Source organism: Mastigoproctus giganteus, chromosome 12 (assembly GCF_048544385.1).
Source record: "Mastigoproctus giganteus isolate SK-2022 chromosome 12, ASM4854438v1, whole genome shotgun sequence".
Taxonomy (NCBI): Eukaryota; Metazoa; Arthropoda; class Arachnida; order Uropygi; family Thelyphonidae; genus Mastigoproctus; species Mastigoproctus giganteus.
Window position 1 is genome coordinate 61,049,684 of NC_143586.1, and position 23,168 is coordinate 61,072,851.

Genomic DNA, 23,168 nt, shown 5'->3' on the forward strand with positions numbered 1-23,168 from the left:
TTGCCTTCAGCCAGAGCAGCTGACTGTTGGAATAAACTTCTGCCTGATGTTATGGGGTAAAAATTTGGAATAAATTTAATGGAGGACAGGAGAAATTATCATTAGAAAGGATGGGTAAATCCTCTGCCCTATGATGCTTTTTGCAAAATAACATAAAGAAGCAAGCTGCACAAGTTTGCTTGCTTCTTTATGTTATTTTGCCAATACTGAAATCACCTACACTGGACACCTTCCCACTCTATATTTTTCACGACCTCTTCTACCTCAACAACTAAAACAGTATTCAATATTTCCTTTGTTTTAACTATTTTCTCCTCTTCAGTGATTTCTTCAACTGTTTCATTTGGTAATTCATCAATGTGTTTACTCCACAATTCTAAAATAATCTTCTCATATGCTTTAACTTCGCCTTTATTTTTTGATTACTCTAATGAGTTTTCCAATTAAACATGAAGACATTTACCAACTTTCTGACATTTTTCCCCATTTCTTTGCCAAAACGTCCAAAGAATTTTTTTTCCCTTTATACATGTCATTTACACATATGAGATTATTTTTCCCTTAATTTATATTGTTATATGCAATAGTTTGGATAAGTTATGTGGCTGTTTTTTTTTCTTTTTTTATAATTCCTTTCCTTAAAAATGTTCACACTTATGCCTTAAATCATTTCTTTGTCTGCTTTGTTAGCTGATAGTATTATTCACATTCTGCAATAGTACTATCAGCCTGCTAACACTATTCACATTCTGAAATAGGTACCTAATAACATTCCTGGCTATTATACACATCATTCAAACGATTAGTTGCTATTGTTTTAATACTGCAGCAATGTCCTTGTTACTGACCATAATGCAGTTAGTAGAATGTAATTCAATGTAATATTCAACTAGTATTTTGGAGAAAATCCTGAAATCATAAGGTCCTCTATATTTCATCCAGTTAAATCAAAGCATCCAAGAAAGATACGGAAAGCAGAATAGTTGCAATTCTCTGTACAGGTAACCTTTGTATAACACGGTAGTTTGGTTCCTACAAAATCTTGTGTATGTGAAACCGTGTTGTACGGGACTAAGAACCAGTACAAAAGGGGGGGGGGGGGTTATGTTCCAAAAGCCAACAAAAATGCACCTTTTTTTTTTTTTTTATAACTATCGGAAACTTAATTTTTATAATGGTGTAACTTAATTAGTAATAACTGAATAAACATCTTATCTTACAAACTGTGATACTTATATGTCAGATAATCTACATTCATTTAATTAAAGAACACGACATGTAAAAGTTGCAACATACACGATATGCACAAGTGACATATGGAGTAATGAGTTTCTGAGCATTTATTTATGTTTTTTATATGATTGAATAATTCATGGAAGGGGAAACACATTTCACCATAACATGAAAACCCACAGAATTCCAGCTATCAGTACTATAGCAAATGCAAGAAAATTGAGTTTACTACCCGTTTATAATTGGTTATACTAACAGAAAAGACCAATAAACCAGAAACTGCAAATTGTTTTTATTGTTTTATGGTAGTGACCTCCAGAAATGTGCTTCAGAAAAATACCATGAAGGCGATAACAACTAGCAAGTCAACAGCAGGGATTCACAAAAGCAATGGAAATGTTGAAAATTACATCTAACATAATAGCAAGGTTTCCCAGAACAAAAATACCATGTTATGCGAGATTTCCCACAATTCTCAAACCATGTTAGAGCGAAACTTTGTTATATAAGTACCATGCTGTAGAAGTACCGTGTTATACAGGTTTGATTTGATTTGATTTGGAATTTTATGGAGCAAAAACAGCAAGGTTATAGTGCACCAGTTATACGGGCATTGCCTGTATTTCATTATTATAAAGCATTACAACGTTGGGCATCTCTATCAATAATGTCATTGGCTGCAAAAGAAAATGGTCCATTTTGCGAACACTGAACAACTGTGGCAGTTATATCTGACTGCCATTTCATTCAAAATACCCATTACTTTTGTCCTGCGTGAACCATACTTTTCAGTGAATTCCAATTTAGGAAAAAAATTTTTGAATAAGAGCATAATCTGCTACAGTCATAGGAAAATAATATTCTACCAAAATCAATAAAATGACATTCTGCCTATTTAGCATCAAAATCAGCATGTCCACTTTTGAAAAAAATGAATATTTTTATTTTATTTCTGAAACTTGATGTTACAAATGTATTTTCCATGCTTTATGGTGAGTGATATCGCTTTTCCCACTATGTGATACATTAATTTCACATCTGCACAAAACTGCAAAAATGAGAATGTACTCCTTTTCTACTTCAAATATAAGAGAAATGTTGGTATATAAAAAATCTTGATATATGAAAATAATACTTGCTTTCACACCTGAACATTTTATTGTTTGTATCTGAAGTGACTGTTAAGAACTTTTTTTCACATTAAACATTCATTGTTTTAAACTAGACCAACACTTCTTGCACAACCTCACAAAATAGCAATAATGAGCACTATACACAATGAACAAACATGGAAGCATTATGTGGTAAACACTTAAAAATAAAAAAAAACACTTTCTATACATGTTAAAATGATTAATTCTTTTTATTCCTGGATAAATTATTGTATAAAACATTGTATAAAACAATTACTGTATTGTATAAATTATTGGATAAAACACACCCAATTATCAAAAAAATTCCAAATTGGAAGAGTGCATAGAGCTGAGAGCTGGATAAGAAATAATGGAATTGATCAAAAATTAGAATATTCAGAAATGAGGGTTTTAAGAGAAATAAATGGCACTAACAGATGAAAGTAATGGTAAGACCACATTACAAACAAGGAAATAAGGAAAAAAATCATGCAATAACAAATATATGGGCAAAAGTATGAGAAGAAAAACATAAGATGACACATGGAAAAAAGGTGGGAGAAGGCAGATTAACTAAACAGATATTTGAAGCAAAAATGAATGGTTTCGTTTTTGGTTTACTGGCACAACAGCAACCTGGGCTATAATGTGGCAACCATGAAAAATGAATGGTAACAGTCATACCAAAAAGGAAGGAAAGTGGCTCAAAAGTGTGAGCAAATATTAGATGACAGAGAGTTTGTTCTGGCTAGGAATGAAAAACTAACAGGAACTAGGACAGAATGGAGGAAAGTAGTGAATGAAAGGCTGATAAGCCACAGTGAGCTGTACATCAAAACCAAGTATAAGAGATTCAGTGATTGCTTCTATGATACACAATAAATATTATACTTATTATACAATAAAATAAATATACCTGTATCCAAAACTGTCTGGTCTTTAATATTCAATTTACTTTCTATTTTCCAGGTAGCTGTAAAATAAAATGCATAAATCTTTTTCAATAGAAACTGCTTAAAAAAACAAAAAAAAACAAAACAGTATTTACAAAAAAATTCAACATCTGCTTTTCCATTCTATTCCTTTTTTTCATAACACAATACCATTCAATAGATTCCTTTTAAAGATTAAAATAAAAATATTTTTAAATATAAAAGGTAATCCAATTATTTTTAAATATAAAAAATAATCCAATTATTTTTAAATTTCAAAAGCAGATAATTTAAATCATAAAAAATAGTAAAATTTAAGTAAAAAAAAAGTTAAATTACTGCCATGAATAAAGGGATGGTTTAGAAGAAAACAGAGTGGTTATCAATGAGCATTACTCTTCTTGAAATGTTATTAGATCCCTGGATTCAGTGCTAGACCCAGTGTTGTTTACAATATTTATTAATGATATTTATGAAGGCATAACAGGTTTAATATCTAAGTTTTTAGATGATATATGAAAGTCGGCAGGGTGATTAATGACAGTAATCAGGATATGCTACTGCAACAAGATCTAGAAAAATTGGCCAGATAGGCTAAAGAGGTGGTAATTGAAGTTTAACATTGACAAATACAAGCTACTACACATGGAAAGCAATTCCAAAATAAAGGGGGTCCCCAGTATCCGAATATTCATTATCCGAGTTCCCACAGTTACGAGGATTTGAAAATTAAAGCTTTTTCCCTTCAGAAAACTGACCGAGTACTTGAATATTTTTTGTGAGAACGATCTTCTTCATGATCGTGCAACAAATGTTAAGCGCAAAGTTAGAGACAACTAAATGCTACAACACAATTTTATCTGAAAAAAATACAACAAAAAAAAAAAAAAAAAACCACGAACAACTCTGGATTCATTGTTTATTTGTACAACTGAAAAATAGTGTAACTTCAATAAACTTTACTTAACATTACATTGTGCAACATATTATAATAAAAAACATGTCTAATAAAATAATTTTCTCATTTTTCAGTTCCTTCATCCATTTTTTACTATCTAAAAGTACATAATAAACATTACTATATAATATCGGTGTAGATACACCATACCTACTCATCCTTCACAATGAGTTGCCCATGTATTGCACTACCTCGAATAAGTAACGTTTCACTTGCAATACCAGAGTACCTGCCCACCCACCAATGAAAAGCCAACTAGCTTTGAAACAGGCGAAGTTTTTACGGCTCCAGCAAATAGAGAAGATTTTGCTTTTTTATTGAATTAAATTGGCATATTAATTTATTTTTTAGAGTTTCTTTATATTCCTAGTAACAATACTTTAGTTTAAACTGAATTTAGATAGAGATTTTGTAGGTTATTACTTAGTATCGGTAAGGGTATCAAATCCACGTGTGGACGGATTTTGCAGCTCTCGCAAACGAAAGTTTTTAATAATACTTAGCCGCTTTGACTTAATTGTTAGATTAAATTATTTTCTTTAAGTAGTTTATAGACCTAGTCAAGCTCCGTGGTTTATTTTGAATTTAGATAGCGCGATTTGGAAAGAAAATAATACCTCGTGTCCGTAGATTAACCATTCGTAACTTGCCACCACTGTTTAATAGTAGTATCAGTTAATCAGTAAAATTTATTAATCTTATTAAATTTCATTGTCAATTGAATTGTACTTTTTTAACTAAATAAATATAGCGACCTAGTTATTACAAACGTAACATCATAAATTAATACATATAAGTTGACAGGGGATGAGAAAGTCCTATAACGTAACTCAGAGATAATATTTGATACCGAAATACATATATATATGGTGTTATAACTGCATTGGGTTATAGGTTTAGGGTTATATTTTGTATTGGAATTTTATTGAACTTGAATAGAAATCATGACTCAGACCAGAGCAGCAAAGCAAAAGACTGAAACTAGTGGAAGTGCTGTGGCTCAGGGGAGAACTGAGGGGGGCGGTTGTCCCCTGAATCACAGACTATTGAAATGCACTGCTTGTTTGATGTTTGTGGAGCAATCAGGAACGGGACATGATATTGCCAAGGGGAATGTCTTTCTGTGTGCGCGATGTAAGGAGTGCGAGGAAATCAGGCGCCAACTCGGCATTGTTATAGGCTTATATGAGAGCTTGAAGGACAGGGTGGATGCCCTCGAAGGATTTAAATTGAGGGGCTTATCAAGCTCTCAGCTGCCCACATCAATGTCAGAGCTTGCACTTGAACATCACACAACACAGTGGCAACCCCCAAGGCAGAATGCGCTGGTCCCAAAGGAACTAGTTGCTGTAGGTGACTCTATTGCCAGGGAAATGGGAAACATACTGTGCAAAAAGGATAGATGGAACAGGACCAAGGTATGTCTGCCAGGGGCAAAGGTTGATGACGTTGTAGGGCAGATATCATCCTTTAAGGGCACAAAGGGTGATATTGTTGTACGCGTTGGCACTAATGATATTAGGAGTAGGAGACTGGCAGAATTACTTAACAAGTACAAGACAATGCTGAAAAAAAGCCTTGAGTTAGGGTTGAATTTGAAAGTGTCTGCAATTCTGCCCAGACACAATGGGAGGGAGTGTATGATGAGAGCCTTGTCGATCAATTCGGCCCTGGAGAGATTGTGCAAGGTTCAAGTGGTAGAATTTTTCTCAGCCTGGTCTGTGCTTGTTAGCAGGAGATACTGCTTCTACAGGAATGGGATGCACTTAAATAGAAAGGGTGCAAGAATATTTGCTGATGCTATCAAGTCAGAGTTAGGTGGGTCGGAGAACTGCTAGCTTGGGGGGGGGATACACGGACTGATAGATTAACAGTAGCCGCTGGTAAAGGTAAAAGTAATTCTTGCACTACTACTATTGAAATTCAATTGAGCAGCAGCCTGGAAAGCAAGGCAATGGGAATTTCCAGGACTGCTGGGAGTCATAGTGGAACAAGTAAATACATAGGCTGTGTTAGGGTAACTAAGAGCAGAAACAGGTACATGTATATTTGCATGTACACCAATGCTAGGAGCATAGTTAACAAATCTGATGAGCTTGAAATGCTAGTCAAGACATCAAAGGGAGATATTGTTGGGATATCAGAGACATGGTGTCACACAGACATAAGCAGTTCAGAACTGGAATTTGGGGAGTACAATGTGTAGAGAAAGGATAGACAGGACAGAAAAGGAGGAGTGGTTATGCTGTTGGTTAAGAAACACATAATATCTAAGGAAGTGCATCCAACTGATGTTGGTGAACAATGCAATGTTCAGTCTATTTGGTGTGACATAAGCACTGGGAAAGGAAAAATGAGAGTAGGTGTGTGTTATAGGCCTAATGAATCTGATGAGTATAATGAGCAATTTTGCAGAGAAATACAGTGGGCCAGTAAATTAGAGTGTCTTATAATGGGGGATTTTAATTTCCCAGATACTGAATGGAATTTGTGGGTTGGTCACTCACACACACTAGCAAGGCTTTTGTGGATTTATTGGATGATTGTTTTCTACATCAGCATGTTCAGGAGGTAACTAGAAGGAGTAATACTCTTGATCTGATTATCAGTAATGATTCTTCATGCATCAAGAATCTGCAGATAAAGGACCACTAGGTGGCAGTGATCACAGTGTGCTGAAGTGGGATTTACTCAAAGGGGTAACTACCATCAAGGGTAAAGGGAAGGATTTTTGCTTTCATAAAGGTGACTACGGTGGTCTGAGACAGTATTTAAATTTTATACGCTGGAACCAACTGATGATGTTACCAACAGGAAATTCAAAATGGGAAGCATTCAAAGAATTAATCTTGGAAGCTACTAGGCTTGTCATACCAACAAAGAAATATTGTTCAAGATTTAGGCCTAAATGGATGTCAGATGAACTAATTAGACATGTGACAGAGAAGAAAAATGCATGGGATACATATAAATTAACATGTGACACAGAAGCTTATGATAGATATAAGCTGGTCTGTAACCAAGTTACAAAGGAGGTTAGGCAGGCAAAGGCAGTTTATTAGAAATCTTTGTCAAAGGATGCAAAGAAAAGCAGCAGAGTTCTTTACTTATGTAAACTCTAGAATGAAGGGGATGAATCAGATTGGTCCACTTGATATCGATGGTTCAACTGTTGATGATCCTGTTCAGGTATCTAACAAACTAAATTAATATTTTGCATCGACATTCACACATGAAGAGTTATTCAGCGAGGGGAATGCCAGAGGTGTATTCAACTCTGGCAGTAAGCTAGAGAATCTTGTAATAACTGAGAGTAAAGTGGAGGAGAAATTGTTGAAGATAAATACAAGAAAGGCACCTGGGGTGGATGGGATCTATCCAGTTATATTAAAGGAAGCAGCAAAGGAAGTAAGCAAACCCTTAGCCATAATTATGAGAGCTTCCTTGGACTCAGGGGAAGTACCCATGGACTGGAGATGTGCAAATGTGACCCCAATCCACAAAGGAGGATCAAAGGGCAACACAAGTAATTACAGACCTGTTAGTTTAACTTTGGTTCAGGGAAATTAATGGAAGCACTGGTTAAAGAGGCACTGCAGCATCATCTAGACAAGACTTCAGTTATAGCTCGGACACAGCATGGGTTTGTTAAGGGGAAATCTTGTCTGACTAATTTGATTGGATACTATGATGTAGTCACAAAAGAACTGGATGCAAAGAATAACTTTGATATCATATATTTCAATCTTAGAAAATAGAAAAGCCTTTGATACTTGCACATGGAAGACTGCTGCACAAATTGGAATGGTGTGGCATTGGAGGCAAATTTCTGCTATGGATAAAGGGATGGTTGAGTGGAAGAAGACAGAGAGTGGTAATCAATGGACACTGTACTTCGTGGACTAATGTTATTAGTGGAGTCGCTCAGGGTTCAGCATTGGGTCATTTTGTTGTTTTCTGTTTTTATAAATGATATTGATGATGGTATATCAGGCTTAATGTTCAAGTTTGCAGACAATACGAAGGTTGACAGGGTTGTTAATGACACTAATGACAGTACACTGCTGCAACAGGATCTAGAAAAGTTGAGCAGATGGGCTGAGAGGTGGCAAATGAAGTTTAACATTGACAAATTTAAAGTACGACATATGGGAAGCAGTAATCACAGAATAACGTATCGAATCTGTGGTACCACACTGACAGTGGTAGAGAATGAAAATGACCTGGGGGTAATTGTGCAGGCAGATATGAAGTTTTCTGAGCAGTGCAGATGGTGTGCAAGAGTAGCTCATGGTGTCTTGTCAACGATATACAGGAATTTTGCTAGCAGGGATAAGGAGGTGATTATCCCCTTGTATAAGACAATGGTCAGGCCACACCTTGAGTACTGTATACAGGTCTGGAGGCCTCATTTTAACAAGGATGTAGAGCTGTTGGAACGAGTACAGAGAAGGGCAACAAGATTAATGAATGGAACAAAGGATTGCTCTTACAAAGAAAGGCTTAAGTTTTGCAAATTCAGTGTCTGGAGACTAGGCACCTGCGAGGTGATCTGATTGAGGTGTATAAAGCCTTGAATGGTTTGAGCATGCTCAATGCTGATGGGATTCTTCCTCTTGCTCAGAATAATCACCTGAGAGGGCATAAATTCAAATTGAGGAAAGACGGTTGTAGGATAGATGTGCGGAAGTTTGCCTTTAGCCAGCGGGTGGTTGATTGCTGGAACAAACTTCCATCTGTAGTAGAATTTTATAGCTTAGCTTAAATATATACAGGGCAGAACTTGACAAATATTTGGAGCGAGTGGATGGGCGAAATAAGGGTGGGTTTTTTTTGTTTTTTTTGTTGATGCTATATAAGCTTGCTTTCTTGCATCATGTGCCTTTGCTAATGCTGAACGGTGCCGTCTGGGTGGTGATGCCCACCGAGAATAAGTAACAATAGTCTTCTATTTCGTTACTTATTCGAGGTAGTGCAATATATGGGCAACTCGTTGTGAAGGATGAGCACAATATGAGATACAGATGAAATGATGCTTTACACACTACTATTATAGTTTTACTTTAAGAGTTGTCTATGGTGTATCTACACTGATATTATATAGATATAGAATCTTAAACTCTTAAAAAATTATGCCTAGTTGCATTTAGTTTTATTTAAATAATAAAAATTACAAAAATTGGTTCCCGTTTTCAGTGGATTCATTTTAAATGGAATTTTCTGGAACCAATTATCCTCGGATAATGAGGATCCCCTGTAACATATCAGCTGTGTGGTATAACACTGAAATTAGCAGAGAACAAAAAAAAAAAAAAAAAAATCCCTGGGGGATAACTCTGCAACCAGACACACGAAGTTATTTTTATTAGCAGTGCAGGTAGGTTGTCAGGATATCTCAAGGAATTCTGCCAATGATATGAAGAAATTTTTCCAGCAGGAATAAGGAGGTGATTACCCTATTGTATAATGCAATAGTTAGGCCACATCTTGAGTACTGCATACAGGTATTTAAGCCTCATTTTATCAGTTGCTCTGCTGGAATAGTGCTGAGAAGGGCAGTGAGGGGTAAAAATGGTACTCTTACCAAGAAAGGCTTCACTTCTGCAAATTGTAGCATCTGGAAACTAGTCACCTGAGAGGAGGTCTGATTGAAGTGTTGAAGGCTTAGACTCGATTGAGCTAAATACTGATGACCTTCCTCTTGCTCAAACAACACACAAGGGCACATAAATTTAAATTGAGCAAGCACAGTTGCAGAATAGATGTGTGTTTGAAGAATAGAAGTTTGTTTTCGGCCAGTGGGTAGTTGTTTGCCGGAACACGCTTCCAGTTGGAGCAGTGGAAGTGGATAGTTTAAATAAATTTAAGAAGGAACTAGACAAATTATTAGAGGGAATGGACAAATGAGGTGGGTGGTTTTTTTTTTTTTTTTTAAGCTTGCTTTCTTGCATCATTTGCCACTACCAATAAATCAAAAACCAGAAAGATCATAAAACCAGTAAAAATTTATACAAATAACTAGCATAATGAAACCTGTTATAAGATGAGAGGGAAAAATTATGTTAAAAAAACTGAATTTACTACAGTTTTAATTAAACACATTTCACATTTTTATTAGACTCATTATTAAGAATTTATTTGAAGTAGTACCATACTGAGGAAAATTTTTATGGTGGATCAATACAGGAAAAACCTTTTGTTCTTTTTCTCGTGTCACACATCAAGTAAACGAATTATGTCCCGAAATTTTGTTTGTTTGTTGTTTGGTTTTTAGGAGCATTAGCAACTAAGGCCATATTGCTCCGGGAATATGCGGTGGTCATTCCCTGACCTTTCCGCATCCTTCATATATGGTGGTGATGGGCTCTAACCCCGGTCTAATCAAGAAGTGTGTGCTACGCACTACTGCTCCTGCCCACCTCGCTACGGAGGCGCCCCGAAATTTTGTTTGTAAGTCAAGTCAGAATACATTTTCCCATAGAAACATAAATGGTAGTTAGGTATCCATCAGGAAGGGTTGCAGAACATTTTTGGGCTACCAACCACGATCTTGACCCCAAGCGCGACTTTGAGATAGTGGACCACGCGCGACACTTTCGCCACCGCCTATGGCTAGAGTCACTAAACATAATAAACAACCCTAAGGCATTAAATCGCCAGAAAGGCATGCGTATACATCCAATCCTGGAGACAACCGTTTTATTGATGGATGATCACTGGCGCAAGGCAGCACACGTCCATGCTACAACAATGACGAATGAGTAACGTCCCACACTTTGCTTGTAATGTATTCAAATTTGTCAGTTGATAAAGGGACACGAGTTCCGAAAGCTACTGAATTTGTACTTATATTTTATTTTTATTTTTATACTGGGTATACTGTAAATATCTATTTGAAAATTATTAAACTATGGACCCCAGTACTCCAGGCCCATTTGTCACTACAATTTTATATTATTAAGTGATGCACATCACTTTCTGGGAAGCTTCATAGTTGGGTACATTTAAAATATTCTTCTGTTCATGCCTGGAGCATTCAAAGTGACTGTCCTCCATAATATAAAAGTGCAAAAGTTCTAAGCAGTAACTCCCTAATGGTAATGAAAGAGGAAGGAAGAGTTTCAGAATGGAGGATTTGTTTAAGATCCCAATTACCTTTATAGAAAGTAACTGGAATCTTAAATTAACAAACCAATTATCTTATGTTTGTTAGAAATAAGGTCCTGGTGTTTGTAGGGAAAGGGATATAGGAAGATTTAAATAAAATCAAATCCTCCCATACACTTTCCTCTACATATATTCTCTAAATGCAAAAGTTCGGTATGATTCGGTACTTTCCATTTTCATTTCAATTTATTAGCATTAGGAAAGATTAACTATATATTCAGTACGTGACAGACAACACATGACTGAATATATTTCTTTCTTTTCTTTTTTTTTTTTTTGGAATTCATGCAATTGTACGAATACCATGCATCCAGCAGATGTAAATCCCTCCCTTAGAGCAGGATATGAATTTCAGATAATGTATATTACCAGATTTTGGCTTTATACCTGACCTGAGTATCCTTCTGAAAATTCTAACCCACTACCCCCAAAGGGTATTTTTCAAGATGAAAAGCTGAAAACTGAGAATGGGGAGATAAAGATATAATTTGTTTAAAAAGAAATTTAAACAAAGAGTGATAAAAATCATAAATCATATTAAATAAAACACCATTTTTACTTACAAAAGCTAAAAATAAGTTATTTTTATAATAAAAGAAATAACAATTCCCTCACCCTTGTCAGCATTGCTTATGTAGATGGAGTGGTGACTCTTAAGAGAAATTGGTGCCCTTTTCCCTTTGGAGATGAGGTTTTGGGGTTACCAGAACAAATTCCAAGCCGTTTGTTTGTTTGTTTGTTATTTGGTTTTTAGGAGCATTAGCAACTAAGGCCACATTGCTCCAGGATATGCGGTGGTCATTCCCTGACCTTTCGCATCCTCCGTATTTGGTGGTGACGGGCTCGAACCCCGGTCTAATCAAGAAGCGTGTGCTACGCACTGCTTCTCCTTCCCACCTGGCTACAGAGGTGCCCCAAGCCGTGGAATACTGGATCATATTATGGATCTTAATATGGATATACTGGCTGCCTACTTGCATTAAATTTTTCACACACTCACTGGCATACAAAGGTTGCAAAATACATTTTTCATTAAAAGGTTAATTTTTTGAGCTTTTTGTAGACATGAGCATTTTCATTCCTCATTTCATTTTCACACCAAAAATTGGCGTGAAAATGAAATAAGGAATGAAAATGAAGTTGCCGAATGTGAATGTAATATAGGAAGCTAGAACTTCAAAATTATAAAACATTATGAAGCTATTTGGCTTTTTCAAAATAATAAATAATACCATGGTGTCCATGAACTCATATTTTATTTAGCCAAAAAATTTAAACTGCCTAATCAAGGTATGCCTATTAATACAATTTCTATTTACTAAAAATGGACACAGGATAAGGAAGTCCTTGTACTTTTCATAATTCTGACAAGATCAAATAGCATTGGCTATTTTATAATATCAAGGAAAAAATGATCGTATATCATTTAAAATTTGCTTACCTTGTCCAATATTTCCTATTATAAATATATCGTTGTAGTGATCTTTCACATCTGATAAAGAAAAAACAATGTGTAAATATATTAAAACAAGGTTATCAACAGTTACGACAAAAGAAACTTGCAATACAGTAGAACCTCAAAAATCTGGAAAATTTTGAATATTTCTCCAAGAGTAGTAGCAGACCATACGAGAGCAAATGGAAAAAAGGCCAGCCAGATTTAAAGCACTATGGTTACTAAATTTATGCATTATGTTCCATTAATAATTTCAAAACACCAATTTCTTTCTGTTTTAGATATTTTTTAGACTTTATGACATTGTCACTATATATTTGCAATGTATAAAATCATTCATTTTATGAAGCATTCAATACCAGTAGTTCACAGTTCGGTACTTAACAGTACAGTAGTGTGTATTTAGTTTTTTTAAGGCCATTTGTTTGCTGAAATCATATCTCACTGTTTATACCTCATATTAAAAAATATAGTCAATTGCAATATCCATACTGGAGGTACCATCTGAACCTGCAACCTTTATTTCTTAGGAAAATATATTATTCACTGAACCATTCTGTCAGTACAAGTTAACATTTTGGCTTAATGATGATGACCATTGTTCTGTAAAGGTAAAAATTAGAGATACTGTATTAACTAATAAAAATAACAATTACCACTGTATACTTAAGACTATAGCATAATCTTCAAAATACTGGAATTTCAAAAATTTGTAACTTGCTATGTCACCCAAGGATGTGAACTGATGAGATTTGGCTTCGTATTATTCATTCCATCACGTGAGTTATCAGATATTCACTGAAACTACAGCACTAGTAAAACTGCACTGAAAAAGTACAATGTCATTGCTACTCAAACATATGGCTCACAAAATACAAGCAAACAATAGTTTTAAAATTGCTACTAGTTAGCAAATGTCATGAGATACTTCTGCCCATCCTGTCATTCCTCTTTAAACCCCCTCGTAGCAAGAAATGCATGATAAATGTGAATCATTGCATTAAGGAAACAGCTCAAAACAGCTTGTGATGAGCTTTGTATGGTTTACACAAAAATTTGAATTCGCAGGAGACTGCAATAGTAATAGCATCAGCAACAGTTACCATGACTAGTTGCAAATGGTGTATGAATTGCGTTGCAAGTTTTAATTTAAAGTGCAACTAGCTGTTGCCATTGAACTTATGAACATTTAAAGTTTATGAAGCATTTTTTGGACATTACGATATTAATCATTAAAAATGAGACCTGAACTGTAATGCGCGTTGTGATGTTGTTGTTTACACTTTATTCAGAAATGATTTCACGCTGAACCTTGGCATATTACTGGATAAAACTGAAAAGTGAACAGATGCCTTGAAGGATAATAAAATGGGGGGGGGGGGTCGACACTTACTCAAGTATCGAATACCATGCAGTCATGCTTATCTCAAATGATTCGGTCCCAGGGATCAATCAAGTACCAACTGATTTGGTTTGGTTCTAAATGAGATAATTTTAGTGGAAGATTTAATTGTCATGGAATATTTTTTAAAATATGGACAGATAGAAAAGAACCTGAGTATGTCTTCCAGGTGCAAAAGTTGATGATGATACTGACCAGTTCAGTTCTTAACCAGGCAATGGTGGCAGGTTGCCTGACAGGTTTCCCTTGAAAATAATATGCCTGTGTTAACCATTAATTAATTATCAATAAAAATCTCAACTTGTTTTCTAACTTTCTGAATTAAATTTTCACTGCAGTAGTTTCTGAAGTAATTTTTTTTAATGATTTTCAAAAAAAAAAAAAAATTGAATGTGAGAAACTGACCATCTTTAACATTAGCAGTGGCAAATTATGCAAGAAAGCAAGCTTATATGCATCAGCAAAAAAAAAAAACAAGTCTCATTTCACCTATTCATTCCCCCCAATAGTTTGTCTAGTTCTTCCTTGAGTTTATTTAAACTATCAACTTCCACAACAACGGATGGAATTTTGTTCCAGTAATCAACCACCCACAGGCTAAAGGCAAACTTCTGCATATCTATTCTGCAACTGTCCTTCCTCAATTTGAATTTGTGCCCTTTCATGTGTGTGTGGTCTGAGCAAGAGGAAGAATCCCATTAGCACTGAGCTTGCTGAATCTATTCAAAGCTTTAAACACCTTAATCAGATTACCTTGTAGGTGCCTAGCCTCCAGATGCTGCAATTTGCAGAACTGAAGACTTTGCTTGAAGAGTGGTAAGGCTTGACAAGTACTGGAGTGGTATGGTCAGACAAGTGTCAATGCTGTGTTTGTTTATGGTTTCAGTTATTTATTTGTTCTCCCACTCATCATCATCTTCAGCCATTGTCGATCTCCTGCAGGATGAAGGACTCATCAACATGTTTCCAGTAACTGTGATCTTATGCTTTCTGTTGCCATTTTACACCACCAGATTTCACAATATCATCAATTCCCCTCATCTTTGGTCTTTTTCTTGAGCATTTAGAGTCAAACAGTATCCATTGCAAAATTTGTTTGGTCCGTCTATCACCAGTTCTTCTTGATATGTGACCTGTCCATTTCCATTTTAAGTGCTTTGTTCTTTCAGTGATGTCACAGACTGGTTTGTCGGCAAATCCATACACATCCTTTGGTCTCTTTTGGTTATGTTCAAAATTCAGCACTCCATACTTCTTTGTGTGACCCCTCAGTCTTTGTAAAGCTTTGGCATTCAATGTCCATGTTTCACAACCATATGTAAGGACAGGAACGAAACGTTGGTCAAAAACTTTTCATTTGAGACAGAGTGGCAAGACTATATTAAGCTTTCCAAATGCCTGTCATCCCAATTTTATGCACCATTCAATTTCCAACTTGATATTTCCATCTGCTGAAATTTTTTGTCCAAGGTAAACATACTGTTCCACTTCTAGTTCATCGGCCATGATTTTCTTTGTTCTGGTAAATTTGTTGAACATAACCTGTGTTTTCTTGATATTCATCTTTAAACCGAACTTCTTGCTTTCATGCTGAAGGATTTCAGCATGAAAGCAAGAGAATAATATCATCTTCAAATCATAAGTAATTTAAGTAATCTCCATTTATTTTGGGTCCTTTATTATCTCAATTTAGCTTAGAAAAAATTTCTTCTAAAGAGGAAATTTGGTTCTGAAAATTGTCTCCCCTTGTTGGACACCTTTTTTTATATTGATCTACACTTTATAATTCTTGACCCATATTAATGCAGCCACCTTTTCATATATTGATTGGAGAATATAGATGTAAGCTCTGTCTACACCTTGGTTGATTAGGATGTTGATTATTGCTTGTTTTGTGACTGAATCAAATGCTTTTTCATAGTTGAGGAAGGCTATACGTAATGGAAAGTTGTATTCATTGTGCCACTCTATAACTTGCTGCACTGTTTGGATGTGTGATCCATTGTACTAAAGCCACTTCTGAAACCTGCTTGCTCTTTGAGTTGTGCCGCATCAAGTATTGTGCTTATTCTATTTGAAAGTATCTTTGAGAAAACCTTGTAGACAACTGGCAATAGACTTATTAGTTGGTAGTTTTTTTAAATCTGCCTTGTCACCTTTCTTGTGCAGAAGGATGCCTTCTGCATTTTTCCATACTATAGGCACCTTGTTAAGTAGAAGGAACTTTGAAAATAGTTTTGCTGGAGCTTTACATACTAACTGGCTCTGCCATTTTTCACTGATTTTATAGCTTCTACTTCTTTGACTGAAATTTCTGGTACAGCTTCTGCATCTGGTGTTGGATCCAGTTGACTTTTATCTTTATAAAGATCTGAATAAAATTCTTCCACTTGTTTCAGTATTTCTTGTTATGCCATCATCAAGCTTCAATGCAAACATTTGGCTCTTAAGTGTAACCATTTTTCATTTTGCTTTCTTTAGCCCTTCATTTTCTTCTAGTGTTCTTCTGGTGAGATCAACAGTGAACTTGTGAACTTGTGCATGTTGATCTCACCAGAAGTGCAAGGGCATAGGCAGTATCTACAATACTCTTGATGACTGTCATTATCACTTGAAATATCTGTGTCAAGGTCAACATATAAAAACATATCAGCACTTGAAAACGATTGGATAGTTCTAGTTGAAAGTTTTGGTGATTTTTTGATAGCTGGTTAGTGTTGATTTTCACTTTAGTAGTAGTAGTAGTGGCATGTGATGCAAGAAAGGAAGTGTATGAGCTTATGCAGCATCAGCCAAAAAAAAAAAAAAAAAATCACACCATTCCCTCCAAATGCCTGTCCAGTTCCTCCTTAAATTTATTCAACCTATCAACTTCCACAACGACAGATGGAAGTTTGTTCCAGCAATTAACCACCCGCTGGCTAAAGGTAAATTTCCGCACATCTATTCTACATCTGTCTTTTCTTAATTTGAATTTATGCCCCCTTAGGTTCGTAATCTGAACAAGTGGAAGGATCCCATCAGAATTCAGCATGCTCTACCCATTCAAGGCCTTATACACCTCAATCAGATCACCGTGCACGTGCCTAGTCTCCAGCCACTGCAATTTGCAGAACTTAAGCCTCTCTTGGTAAGAGGATTCCTTTATTCCCCTCACCAATCTTGTTGCCCTTCTCTGTACACACTCAAGTAAATCTACATCCTTCCTAAAATGAGGCCTCCAGACCTGTACGCAATACTCAAGGCATGGCCTGACCATTACCTTATACAGAGGGATAATCACCTCCTTTTCCCTGCTAGCAAAATTCCTATATATCATTGACAAAACCCCATGACCTGCCCTGGCAGCCTGTCTGCATTGCTCAGAAAACTTCAGATCTGACTGCACAATTACTCCCAGGTCTTTTTCATTTTCTACCCCCTTGAGTGTAGTACCACACAGTTGGTACATTTCTCTGGGGTTACTTCTACCCATATGCAGTACTTTGCATTTGTCAAGGTTAAACTTCAGTTGCCACTTCTTAGTCCATCTGCCCAAATTATCTAGATCCTGTTGCAGTAGCACACTGCCATTACTGTCATTAACAACCCTGCCAACCTTTGTATCATCTGCAAACTTCAACATTAAGCCTGATATACCTTCATCAATATCATTGATAAATTTACAAAACAGTGGACCTAACACCGAACCCTGTGAGACTCCACTAATAACATTAGTCCAAGAAGAGCAGCACCCATTGATTACCACCTTCTGTCTTCTCCCAATTAACCATCCTTTTATCCATTGTAGAAACTTACCCTTAATACCCTTAATAGTTGATTTGACCAATTTCTTTCGTTCTTTCCTGCAATCAATTTTGAATTTTGCTCTCAGTAACTGATGGTTGCTTCCAACATAAAAATGGTTCAAGACTGAGCCAGTCAGTGAAGATGACTGACTGCTCAATTTATTGTTTGTCAATATGAAGTCAATTTCACTAGTATTTTCGAGGAGGACTCTTCCACGTCCATTTCATGATGAACAAATTTTGTTACTCTGCAAATTCAATTAGTAAAATAAATAAAATAAATTTTATGTTTATACTCTGGGACCACATGGTCAGAGACGTTCACAGGATCTCCTTATCACAGAATAGGGAGAAACAACACTGTATTTAGCAGGTCATGGGTTTGAACCCCTGTTACTCAAAGCATATGTACTTAAGCACCCATGTGCCTGACCCCTTGGCTATGGCAACAATGTGTAAGTTAAACCATTCTTATACTCCATGACATGCTGCTGCTAACTGCAACATAAGAAATACTTGAGAGGTGCTGACTGTACCTGTTACCAAGCAATTAAATAAAACTAAATTATCAAACTGCAAAATAAACAAAAAAATAATAATAAATAAATTCTGTTTATACTCTAGCACAGCCACACAAGGTCAGAAGAATTCACAAGATAGAGAGAGAGAATATTATAAGAACATCGTACCATACTTGGCTGTCACATGAGCTTGAACCATGGTCACAAAGTATGTGCACTTTTGTACTCTTTCATTTGACCACTCAGCTATGGAGACCAATTCTCAAAGATCAAAAATAAACAAGCAAGCAAGCATGACCCTGCACTTACCCAGAGAATCACAGCAACATGGGATTTCAAAGGCATGCCACAACTGCTGCCTAAAAATACCAATGTCCCTCCCACACCACACAAAAATGAACAAAGAAACCTACTAAGAGAAATAACTACACAAAAGTTTAATTATAATAAAAATACTGCTAAAAATTTAATTATAATAAAAAAAACTGCATAGTACTTCAAAAATACCTTAAAAGGTTTTATCATCATCATTCTAAGGGCCAAGCCCTGTCACCATAGAGATCTTTTTTCTCCACTCAACCTGAATTTGGGCTTTTTGTTTTGCTTCACTGTAATTCATTCTTGAGAATCTGAGCAAGACATCAAGTGGTGCAATTCTTGCGAGTTGGAGCACATCATCAAGTGGTGTAATTCTTGGTCGTCCTCTGCTTCTTTTTCCTTCAAGTCATCCTTATAGTATGTTAACTATCCAATCATTGTCTCTGGAGATGTCCTAGGAACCGCATCTTCCTCTTTATTATGGTTTTCTTGATTGTTCTTTGTTCCTCAGCTACTCTGAGGACCTCTTCATTCATCTTTTTGTCTCTCCAGTTGATTTTCATTAATGTTCGCCAGCAAAACATCTCGAATTCTTCAATTCTCCTCCAGTCTGTTGCTGTTATTGACCATATTTCACATCCATACAGCAGTATATTCCATAAAGTGGCTTTATGTATATAAAAACTATTATAGTTAGAATAATTTTAAATTCCATAAAATATTCTAGTTAAATCTTTTAATATTATAATATGTAAAAATTTAGGATACAAATGACACCTACCTTCAGTTGATTTGTTATTACCAATACATTGAGCAACTTCTTCCCTGTAAAGATAATAAAGGTAATAAAAATAACTACCTTATGAATATAAAGCAGTTATCTGAAATTCAATGTACTCGTTGTTTCAATTCATAAATTACTGAAAATAACAAAAAAACAGCTCTAAAACTAATTTTTAAGATAACAAAAATAAAATCTTCGCAACAAAAAAAATTTACTATAATCAGACATGATAAAAAATAATTAAATAAAAAAGAAAAAAAAGTAACAATTTCCATGAATAAATACAGAAAAGGTATTGTCCAAGAACAAAAAATATTGTTCAAAAAATAATAACATTTTTTATTCTTGTTGGAAAATAACTTTTCTGTATTTGTGCATGGCAATTATTATTATTATTATTTTTATAAACCAAAGGTTTATGATTTTTTTTTTTTTGTTCTATTTATATTTTAGAAAGATAAAGAAAAAAATTTCTTCAAAATATTATTTTAGTTGATTGGGAGAAGTTTGTTTTTAAATAATACCTTAAAGTATTAAAAATCAGTTTTCATAAGGATAAAGAACAACATTCCTTAAGGAAATTATTATGCAAAAATTATTTACACAAAAAAAAAAAAAAATGCTACATACCAGTTTCCATAACCATACTCTTCAACTGCTGAAAGTAATGAAGTTTCTTCTTTGGCACTCCAAGCATTTGGTGATTTGAAAATTGGAATATTACCACAGTCCTACAACAAAATTATTACTGAATTATATATATTTTAAAAAGAATCATAAGCATACCTTTCTTTGTTATGTTAAGGTGCTTCTCATATTCTAAAACTTAATTAAAACATGGTAATTATGAATTTTGGATCTCTCAAACATGACACCATAAGTATCAAAAGGTAAAAGGCATGCAATTCATTCTATTGAGCACCAAAGGACAAGTTTAATTGTAAAACAACGACCAGCCCTTTTAATAAGAAACAAATCACAATCCTTTCTTAGATCAGCTAACGTTTTTCAAAAACATAACTCAGTCTACAAAATATCCTGTATGCAATGCAGTTCTTTGTACTAAGGCTTCACCAGATGCACATTAAACCAGAAGTAGCAAAATGTAAATCCAATTTCTTCAATTGGTCCCAGAGCTTTGTAATTAGCATATACCTCTAAACCATGAATTCACTTTTGTAGATATTTGTATAGTGGATGTAGAACACAACTACACAAAACTATTAATTTCTGGAATTCTACAGATGCAATTACATTGAAATTCGATAAATATAACATAGACATGTTTAATCTCTGAATATGAGGTTTGAGCATATGTGCAAGGATATTCCTTCCCAATTATGACATAAACTATTTGAACTTCTCAATGTAGGCTGAAAAAAAGTGAAGGGGAGGAGAGATAGGCATTGGTTTTAAAACTGAACTTTTCAATAGAAAAAATTTCAATATTACATGCCCTTCACTTTGATATTTTGAAGGAGAGGGTTCCCAATCATTTTTAGATGGAAAAGGGGAAGTGGGATGCCTTGAGGTGTGTGTGTGTGTGTGTGTGTGTGTGTGTGTGTGTGTGTGTGTGTGTGTGTGTGTGTGTGTGTGTGTGTGTGTGTGTGTGTGTGTGTGTAAACAGCTGCAAAAGATTTATAATATTGTGTTTTCATTTAATTTTAGACTACAAGCAAGTAACATCTTAAATTAACAAAGAAAAATAAAATTTTAATTTTTTTTTAAAAGAATACCCCAATTAAGATATACTGAACTTTCAATATGCCCTTTTATAAACAAATAATAAATTACATATACATATATAGTATACATGTGCAACAGGCAATTGTATGGCTGTTTAACTACAGGAGGTGAAATTAGGTAAGTAATTGGGATATAAACAGACAATCCTGCCATCGTATTACACTAATAGCCCAAAGTGTGAAAAATTTTAGTTGTAGAATTTGGAGAGTAGTTTTACGCAATTATAGAAAATACTTATATACAAACCCTTCAAATAACATATATATATATATATGAAATTCCCATAGGAATTTCGTGAGTGATTAAAAACGCCAAGTGTATGGGAAATATAGTCCGTATGATAAAATCTATTATATGCATCCTCTTTTTTGCACAATGACATGTCAAGCCCAGACTATGAAATTCTAAGAATAACATGTAAGATTCCTATGCAGAATGGTAACACTTAGCATTAGCAGATGCATCAGTGTTCTCCCCAGAAAATTTTGCCAGCCGGGTGGCACTGTGAAGTGTCAGATGGGGAAGTGTAATCCTTCGCAATATTATAAAATTTTCTGTTATTTATAAATGTAACTTAAGCAATCCCGAGCAAAAAATTAATTGCATAATTTAACGTCATATGCTCCTGTCGCATTGACCTCGAGTGTTTTAGTATGTCTGAATTAATATTCATCGAGATCAGTGAGCAGTACCATACAGTACCAAGAGAATTGCTTAAATTTTAGAAGGGCGGTCAGTTAAATTCATCGGGCAGTGCACCCATTAGATGGGTCCTGGGGGGAACACTGAGAACATAATGCAAGAAAGCAAGCTTATACAGCATCAGCCAAAAAAAAAAAAAAACTTTCCATTTCACCCATCCATATTTCCTCCAAATGTTTGTCTAGTTCTGCTTTGAATTTATTTAAGCTGTCCACTTCTACTTTTACAATGACAGATGAAAGTTTGTTCCAGAAATCAACCACCCTCTGGCTAAAGGCAAACTTCCACACATCTATCCTACAACTTTCTTTCCTCAATTTGAATTTATGTCCCCTCAGGCAATTAATCTGGGCAAGAGGAAAAATCCTATTGGCATTGAGCTTGCTCAAACCATTCAAGGCTTTATACACCTCAATCAGTTCACCTCGCTGGTGCATAGTCTCCCGACACTGTAATTTGCAAAACTTTTTTTTTAAGTCTTTCTTCATAAAAGCAACCCTTTCTTCCGTCCATTAATCTTGTTGCTCATCTCTGTACTCGTTCAAGCAGCTCTACATCCTTCCTAAAATGAGGCCTCTAGACCTGTATTCTAGTACTCAAGGTGTGGCCTGACCATTGCCTTATACAAGGGGATAATCACCTCCTTATCCCTGCTAGAAAAATTCCTGTATATCATTGATAAGACACCATGAATTACTCTTGCCGACCATCTGCACTGCTCAGAAAACTTCATATCTGACTGCACAATTATTCCCAGGTCCTTTTCATTCTCTACCACCCTGAGTGTAGTACCACATAGTTGATATGTTACTCTGTGGTTACTGCTTCCCATATGCAGTACTTTACATTTGTCAATGTTAAACTTCATTTGCCACTTCGAAGCCCATCTGCTCAACCTTTCCAGATCCTGTTGCAGCAGTGTACTGTCATTAGTGTCGTTAACAACCCTGCCAAACTTCTTGCTCTAATTGCTGCTTTTAAATCATCAGTTGTGCATAGACTGATGGTCAACTTTTAATAATAACAAT

The 23,168-nt window shown here is 35.2% G+C and overlaps 1 protein-coding gene across 1 annotated transcript in view; it reads right to left on the reverse strand.

The window, feature by feature from the left end:
* The window catches only part of LOC150077098 (transcriptional adapter 2-beta-like), a 201,889-nt gene that overhangs the window by 120,008 nt on the left and 58,713 nt on the right, over positions 1 to 23,168 (reverse strand). The window contains exons 4-7 of the mRNA XM_090385784.1: positions 20,323 to 20,423; positions 19,690 to 19,733; positions 12,865 to 12,915; positions 3,283 to 3,339 (exon numbers count right to left, since the gene is read on the reverse strand). Coding sequence (XP_090241910.1) covers positions 3,283 to 3,339; positions 12,865 to 12,915; positions 19,690 to 19,733; positions 20,323 to 20,423 — 253 coding nt within the window. The remainder of the gene's footprint in view (positions 1 to 3,282; positions 3,340 to 12,864; positions 12,916 to 19,689; positions 19,734 to 20,322; positions 20,424 to 23,168) is intronic.